This window comes from Ochotona princeps, chromosome 2 (genome assembly GCF_030435755.1).
Source record: "Ochotona princeps isolate mOchPri1 chromosome 2, mOchPri1.hap1, whole genome shotgun sequence".
Taxonomy (NCBI): domain Eukaryota; kingdom Metazoa; phylum Chordata; class Mammalia; order Lagomorpha; family Ochotonidae; genus Ochotona; species Ochotona princeps.
Window position 1 is genome coordinate 112,235,449 of NC_080833.1, and position 8,295 is coordinate 112,243,743.

General features: G+C 41.4%; 1 protein-coding gene across 1 annotated transcript; it reads left to right on the forward strand.

Moving 5' to 3' along the window:
* The first annotated feature begins 1,135 nt into the window (after positions 1-1,135).
* Positions 1,136-4,513, forward strand: LOC101532629 (T-cell surface glycoprotein CD1e, membrane-associated). Its single transcript, XM_058660942.1, has 6 exons — positions 1,136-1,274; positions 1,593-1,889; positions 2,534-2,812; positions 3,066-3,344; positions 3,714-3,807; positions 3,916-4,513. The coding sequence occupies exons 1-6, from the start codon at positions 1,205-1,207 to the stop codon at positions 4,067-4,069; spliced, it is 1,173 nt and encodes a 390-aa protein (XP_058516925.1). The 5' UTR covers positions 1,136-1,204; the 3' UTR covers positions 4,070-4,513.
* The last annotated feature ends 3,782 nt before the right edge of the window (positions 4,514-8,295 follow it).

The following is an 8,295-nucleotide window of genomic DNA, read 5'->3' on the forward strand; positions in this document are numbered from 1 at the left end:
AAAACATAAACCCCTATTTGTTTGTCTTTCTCAAATTTCTTCATCAATTTATAGTTTTCAATTTGAGTGATATGATTCCTAAGTACTTTTTAATGCTATTCAAATGAGCCTGTTATTTGTGGATAGAGATTCTATTACTTTTACATGCTGCAACTATACTGAATTTTTAGTGATTCCAACAGCTTGGGGGTTGACATACATAGGCTCATGTCATATTCACAGATGGCTTACCTGTTCTTTTCATAGTTGTATACTTACTTCAATGTTTTAGTGTTATTGCTAGTACTTCCAGGATAATGTTAAGTGAAGTGGTGAGAAGAGATATGTTTGTCTTGTATGTACTGAATCTTAGAAGACTGTTTTTCAGTTTTTCCCACTTTTACTATTATGTTAGACAGGAAATTGTTGTAAATGCCTGCCTGTCCTGGCTCTTTCTTCACATGCAGGGCATGGCTAGTGAACTGACTTCTAGATTTGCCCAGCTCCCTGGTGTAGACCATGTGTCCAAGGACCCAGGGCAACCCATGCAGCATGACTGAAGACCATTCATGGAGACCTTTTGTGATGATATTCGACCTCACTGAGGAAACTGGGGAAATGGGCATTTTCTTCAGAATCCTGGATAAGCAGCGTTCCTGCAGGTGTCACTTTTCCATCATGGATTTTGGAGATTTTCCTGTGGATTGCACAGCTGTGTCCAGATACCTGTTATGATTTTTTTGAAGAGTAGAATGAGCATATACAGAAGAAAACAAGGGAACAGAAGGAATCCAGAAGAGAAGTGAGAAGAGCAGAAGTAGCTTGTTTAGAGGAATGATTTTGGATGCTTAGAGAAGTAAGAGTAAAGCCCAAGACATGGAGTTTTGGGAGGCCAGGCAGGAGACAAGTGAGCAAGATCAGTGGAGAATGAGGAGGGTTGAAGCCACTAGACAGGCTGTGGGCATGCTAAGCAACTTCTGTCACTTCATAGATGAGACATTGCAAATGCCAAGGAAAAATCGAGAGAGAAAGAGATGTAGGAGAAATGAGAGACTAAGGGGGAGATTGTGGGCAGGGAGGCAGTGGGCTTTCCCATATAAGGAAGTGAGTAGCAGAGCATTTCTTTGCTGCAACAGAAGGCAGATCAGAACGTGAGCGGATCTACAAAGGCAGGGGGATCCTGAATGTTTTGGGCACTTCATCCTGGGAAGTCTTTCAAACCTCCATGTTGCTCCTGCTCTTCAGGTTCTTCCTGCTCCATAATGGACTTCTGTGCCATGGGAAAGGCACAACCGGTAAGAAAGCTCAATAGAAATGGTACCAATCAGACACAGGAAGGGTAAAGGAACCCTGGGCAGGAAATGGGGGAAAGGAACTATGAGATGCCCTTAGAGTCTGCATGTCAGACTACGTCCAGGATGAAAATTCTTGCCTGTCATTTCAAGATTTCAAGTGCTCTGTGGGATTTGCTGGAGTGGAAGTTAGTCCAGAGGGTTGAGGGGATTGAAATATGAGCAATCTTGTAACTTTAGCTCTTGGGTCTTCTCTCCCCGATGTGGCATCTTCTTTTTCACCCCTTACACTTCCTCCTCATACCATTCCTTCTCCCTCAGCTCCCCAGGCTCTCAGGCCCCACCATCCAGCTGCAGAAGAGCCCCTTGCCTTCCGCGTCATCCAGATCTCCTCCTTTGCCAACCACAGCTGGGCACACAACCAGGGCTCAGGATGGCTAGGTGAGATCCAGACTCACAGCTGGGACAGCGCCATGGGCACCATCCATTTTCTGAAGCCATGGTCTCGTGGGAACTTCAGCCAGGCAGAGTTGAAGAATTTCCAGTCATTCTTCCGGTTATACCTCCAAGGTTTTATTCAAGAAGTACAAGCCTTTGTGAACCAATTTCAGTTTGAATGTGAGTTTTTCCCAAGGATGAAGAAGCTGTAGATGCTGAGTATCTTTTACCTTTCCTGACCTTACTCGTGATTTCTTTCGGGCTGATATTCACTGTCTTCTTCCTACTGCAAACCTGCCAGCTCCACTATATACACAGAAGGACCTCTTTGCACATGCATTCATATCCTTGAAGACACTTGCATGCTCTCTCTGCTAAGAATCATTGTATCTTCTTGAACTTTTGAACATCAACAACAGTCAGAATCTACCTTTCCCAACCAAATATTGATAGTATTCCCTTAGACTCAGGGGTCACATGGTTTGACATGGAATGGGAACATCTTTCTAAGTTTTCTAGAAGCATCTCTGTCTTAATAACTGTCCTCTAATATATTCCCCAATAACTATCTCAAAATGGTTTCTTTTCTTTCTACAAATTTGTTTTCCACTTCCCACAGGAACACTGCTTGTCCCCACGATTTCTACAGATTGTCTCCTTGTATCTGTTTAACTTCTAGATGGTTTTCTTGCCCTTTCTATGTTATATATCATCTATATCTATATCTATATCTATATCTATATCTATATCTATATCTATATCTATATCTATATCTAATCTCTCTATATATCTATATATATTGATTCTCTCATCTCTGCCACCAGACCCCTTTGAGATCCAGCTGTCCTGTGGATGTGCACTGCGAGCTGGAACTCTCTCAGAAAGTTTCTTATACGGAGCATATCAAGGATCAGATTTCCTGAGTTTACAAGGAGGTTCCTGGCAGCGAGCCCCTGGAGCAGGAAGTCGTGCCCAAGATGTCTGTAGGGTGCTCAATCAGTACAAAGACATTGAAGAACTTGAACAGGAGCTTGTCAGTAAAACGTGCCCAGAATTTCTGGCAGGCCTCCTTGCAAAAGGGAAGTCAGAACTGGAGCAGCAAGGTGAGTCCCACTCTGTTCCTTCTTCATATTCCCAGTGTTTTGATTCTTCTTGTTTGAATTTGCCACTTCCAGTTAACATTTTGAACATATAGTGAGGATGGAGAAACAGTTAGATGGATGGTGATTTTTTTTCTCAATGAAAATGAAGAGGTAATTATTCAAATTTCTAAAGCACATGATTCCTTGATCCCTGGCCTGGGCTGAACCCTCTCCTGCTCCCTGCAATAGGATTTCTGCTTGTTCTTCTATCTAGTGAGGCCCGAGGTCTGGCTGTCCAGTGGCCCCAGCCCTGGGCCTGGTCGTCTGCTGCTAGTATGCCGTGTCTCTGGCTTCTACCCCAAGCCTGTGTGGGTGATGTGGATGCGGGGTGAAAAGCAGCAGACACGCACTCGACGAGGTGATGTCCTGCCCAATTCTGATGGCACATGGTATCTCCGAGTAACCCTGGAGGTGGCGGCTGGAGAGGCAGCTGGCCTGGCCTGTCGAGTGAAGCACAGCAGCCTTAGAGGCCACGACATTGTCATTCCCTGGGGTGAGGAGTAGCTGGGTCCTGTTGAGAAATGAGGGACATCATCTTAGAGCTTTAGAAGAACAAGTGGGAAAATGGGCAGTAATGTTATATGGAGAAGTTCAAAAAATGGGAACTCAAGTGAAAAAAAAAAGGTGAGAATTAAAGTAGTTATGTTCCAAGGAAATCTAACACAAGCATTAGAAATCATTAAAAGAAAGAGGACCTGGTGATTTTGTTTAAGTACCTGGGGTGGGGTGGTGGAGTTATCCTTATTAGCAGAGCTCTATAATGTACAAACGGAAACTCTAAAAAGGACCTGCCCTTTGGATTGAGAAGCATTCCCTTGGTGAAATTGTTTTATGATCTGACTTCTTACTCTACCCGAACCAGGTGGACACTCCATCCTGCTGATACTGATGTGTTTGGCTGTAATGGTCACTCTGGCTGTGTTGGTTGTAGTTGAGTTTTGGTTTGTAAAGCAGAGGTGAGCCTTGCATTCTTTGTGTCTGCAACCTCTTGGTCTTTTTTCCTCTGGTCTATTTTTCTTTCTCTGGCTTCTCTTCCTTGAGACTCAGCCCCTTTTCCCCCACAGCTCACATGGAAGTTTCCTTCGTGTTGATGTAAACAAGTTTGCCAGTGAACACAGCCCTGAAGATCCCAGAGCAGGAGAGCAAGTCTACCTGACAGAGAAATTACGGATCAAACCCAAGTTCTTCAAGTGGAAAACGATCTTAAGCCAACTCTGATCACATTAGCATTAAGTTAGGCATAAAATTATTTTCTGTGTTTTCTTAAACTTGCCTGTGTCTAGTAAAGAAAATATGATTTTATTCAACTACTTTCTTCTATGGCAGAAATACTAGTTCTTAAGGACATATATTTTTGTTTCATCTTCTAACAAAGTGTTCTCTGTACTTTCTTCAGATATTGCTTTCATGGGGTCTTCCTAGTATCCCCCACGTGAAAGCTACTATTCCCTCCCATAATTGGGCTGATTTTCATAAAGACATTCATCTCATTCTACCCTGAACTACACTAGTCTCATTTTTTTACTTACTTTTTTTCCTTTTTGATTTTTGAAATTTGGCTTGTAATAGGACATTGTATAATAAGATGTGGTATTATAAATGAGATAATGAAATAACAACAAGTCTTGAAATCTGTGGGCCTGACAGTTTCTATGAACTTTATTCATACTAACTCACAAATCTTTATAGTAAGCCTGAGTCAATGTTTTTTTTTTTTCACATTTTGTAGATGAGGAGAGGTGAAGTCACCTACCAGAATGGACTGTGAAAGTTTTTCCCAAATTCTTTGTTTTAAACACTGGCCTGCGTGTACAACAAATAATTATGGGAAGCTTGTCGTGTGGTTGATGTGATTTTATGTGACAAAATGTAATGAAAATACCAAATAAACATTTTCCGTCCTTATAGAGCATTCTTTGATGGAGAATGCGCTGAGGGATAATAATTAAATAATTGTATTATATACAAAAGGATGTTATATGATTCAATCAATAATTGGACTAGGGAAAAGGGATCCAATTAGGGTTTGCTATTTCTAAAATGGTGCACAGAATGAGCCAATATGAGAAGTTAACTTTTTAGATACAATCTAAATCATGAACAAAACCAAAATAAAACACTACAAAACAAATCAAAAACCAACTAGGCAGGCAATCTCTGGTAGAAAAGTGTTCCAGACAAAGGAACTACAAATAAAAGTGACAATGTAGTGTGCGCTTCATAAAACTATCAAAATTTTAGTGTGGTTTGACTAGTAATCCAAAAGAATGTAACAGATTCTAAAATCTCTAATATTCTAGCACATTTCTCTATCATAGAATGGAATCATTTTGTTGGAATCAGACAGGGGCCTTACAGTCTTCTTCAGAGGGATTAAAATTTACTGCAGGATTTTGTATAAGTGCATAGCAGTTGTTAAGCACAAGAAAACTCATTCTTATTTAGATCAAAAGTATGTATCTGCTTATTTATTTGAAAGAGAGAGAGAAAGAAATAGAATTTCCTACCCTGGGCTCAATCCACAGGTATCCACAAATGCTTTCACTGGACAAAGTCAAAGCAAAGCCAAGAGCTTGGAACTCCACTTGCATATCCCACATGGTTGGCAAGGTTGAAGCATTTGAGCCATCTTCTGATGTTTTCCCAGGAGCATTAGGTGGGAGCAGAGCAGAAAATGAGGCAACTGGGACTTGAACTATCATTCCAATATGGGGATCTGGTGTTACATGTGCCATGTTAACTCACTACACCAAACTGTTGGCCCCTACTTATTAGAAGCAAAATGGAATAGTGTCTTTGAAGAAGAAATGAATGAATCACAAATTGTAAATCAATTTGAGCTACATGGATAAATAATTTCTAGAGATCTAATCTACAGCATAGACTGATAGCAAATGAAAATGCATTGTATGTTTAAACTTTGTTAAGAGAGTAGATCTTGTGCTAAGTATTCTTGCCATGTATTTACAAATTACTGCTGACAGAGGGTGTAGGAGAAAACGTTGTGAGCTGATGGATACATGTAGAGCCTTTAAAAATAAGGAGTTAAATCAGTAAATATTTTTCAGACACTCAAGGAGTTGTATCCATTAAACAAGTGGCAGCATTATATTTGTTAACTATATCTCAATAAAATAATCTAAAATAAAAAATGAGATGAAACTCTGAAACACAATTTTCTCCCCAAATCACCTATCCATGTAGCAATGAAAAAAGCACAATTTTTAAAAATTTATTTATTTTACTTGAAAAAAGTTACAGAGAGAAAGATCTTCAATCTGCTAGTTCACTCCCCAAATGGTTGCAATGGCCAGAGCTGGGCTGTTCCAAAGCTGAGATCCAGGTCTCCCATGTAGGAGCAGGGACCCAAGGACCTGGGCTATCCTCCACTGTTTTCCCATGCAATAAGCAAGGAGCTGGGTTGGAACGTAGAACAGCCTGGACACAAATTTGTGCCCATATTAAGTGCTGACACCACAGGTGGAGGATTAGTCTATTATACTGTAGTGCTAGCCTTGAAGTGAGGCACAATTATAAATAAACTCACATTATAAAACCCCAGTCTGCTTATCTGCATGAGGTAAAGCTTAGAGTCAATACAAGTATACCTCCTCTGTGCTCCCCATTTCATCCTTTAGTAGTAGTTAGCAGGAAGTATCTGCTTTGCTTTTCCTCCACAGTTCAGACTTCCATTTCTTAGCTGTCTGCTTCCTGCCAGTCTCACAGCTGCTGACACACATTATATAAAGATATTATCTATACCAAGGGTTGTAGCACCTGTGCCTGCCAAAGCTACTGACTGATACACAAGTGTCTTTATGAAGGGATGCTCCACAAAGAGGAATCAGATAAGGAGGTTTCCTTTTCTTGTTGCAATTCATATCTAATTCCAGAGGCTGCTTTGTTCATGGTCAGACTTTACATGCTTGTGTATAAAACCATACACTTTTAACTTGTCTGTTTGGATTCACTGAAGAACCTTGGTAATTTTTGTTTGCATTTCTGTTGGCTAGGGCAAATTAGCTAATTAAGTCATAGCAGTAAATGAGCTCACAGAAGTTGCAAAGTTTCCAGAAAATATTAATTTGAAATTAGTATTTTTTAAAGATTTATTTATTTTTATTGGAAGGGCAGATATACACAGAGGAGATACAGAGAGGAAGATCTTCTGTCCAATGATTCACTTCACATGCGGCCGCAATGGCTGGAGCTGAGCCAATTCGAAGCCAGGAGCTCCTTCTGGGTCTCCCACACAGGTGCAGGGTCCCAAAATTTTGGACCAGGCCACAAGCAGGGAGCTGGATGGGAAGCAGGGCAGTTGGAATCAGAAATGGCACCCATATGGGATCCTGGCATGTTCAAGGTGAGGGCTTTAACCACTACGCTATTGCGCCAGGCCCAAAATTAATATTTTAAGACATATAAAAGGTCACAATTTATGCTGTTCTTTAAAGCGTTCCTGGGTCCAGTGCAGTCATAGTTGAGCAGCAACCATGCATCAATGACCAATGCCAGAGGTGAGCTTTGCATACATGTAGAATAGCAAACACCTTATGTTAATCACTTTTTATAGAAGTCCAAACACTTTTGTCCACTGTAACATAACATCTGAGTTGCTGCTTATGATCTACATCAAAGAACTGTAAAACACAATATACTTTTAAGACCCTAAGCTACTCGGAAATGGGGAGGATGAGCAGAGAAATCATTCATCTCCTTAGAATGTGTGAGGAAGACATGAAGTATAACCTATAGGCACATAACAGGTAACTTATGGACAACAGATTCGAATCAGCATTAGACAATACTTAAACTACAAAGACATACAGGGGGAATCAAGAGTGATCCTGACAACCTCTTAACAGGAGGTCATATGCACAGAGCAGGGAGGGACCCCAGAGTGGAGCAGTGGACAGGAGGAGGCTTGTATCCCAACCCTGGAGACTCCCGGATCCTCACCAAGGACTATCAGTACGAGCACCAAGGACTACATCCCAACTGCCAAGGAGACCACAGGGAATTGGAGTGCCTTCGGAGGCTGAGAACTCTGAGGTCGTCCACTCCCGTTTGGATCTACCGCATGGGATGGAAGAAACCCAAATCCTTCGTTGCAGGATCCAAGGTCATTGGAACAACAGCCAGGAGCCCTGAGCGCTCCACAGAAACAGAAGGAACAGTAAACTTCCTTCGGGACTTGGGAGAAGAGCTTTATTCCAACTTTGGATCCCCACCCTCTCCTGCAATGACCATCAGGGTTGCTCTGGAGGGCCCCTCTCCCACCAAAAAAAAAGGGAAAAAAATTAGAATAGATTGACAGATAACAACAAGGAAAGCTTAGAATCAGACAGGAAATGGTCAGCGTGGATTCACATATACCTTACTAGGTAGGACACAGAAATTAATTACTCCTCACTAAGGTATTGAAGATTTCTCTGCACACCCCT

Coding starts and splice junctions, on each gene's coding strand:
- LOC101532629 (XM_058660942.1), top strand. CDS start 1,205: ATGTTGCTCCTGCTCTTCAGGTTCTTCCTGCTCCATAATGGACTTCTG. Junction 3,345..3,713: donor CGACATTGTCATTCCCTGGG/GTGAGGAGTAGC, acceptor TACCCGAACCAG/GTGGACACTCCATCCTGCTG. Junction 3,808..3,915: donor TTTTGGTTTGTAAAGCAGAG/GTGAGCCTTGCA, acceptor TTTCCCCCACAG/CTCACATGGAAGTTTCCTTC.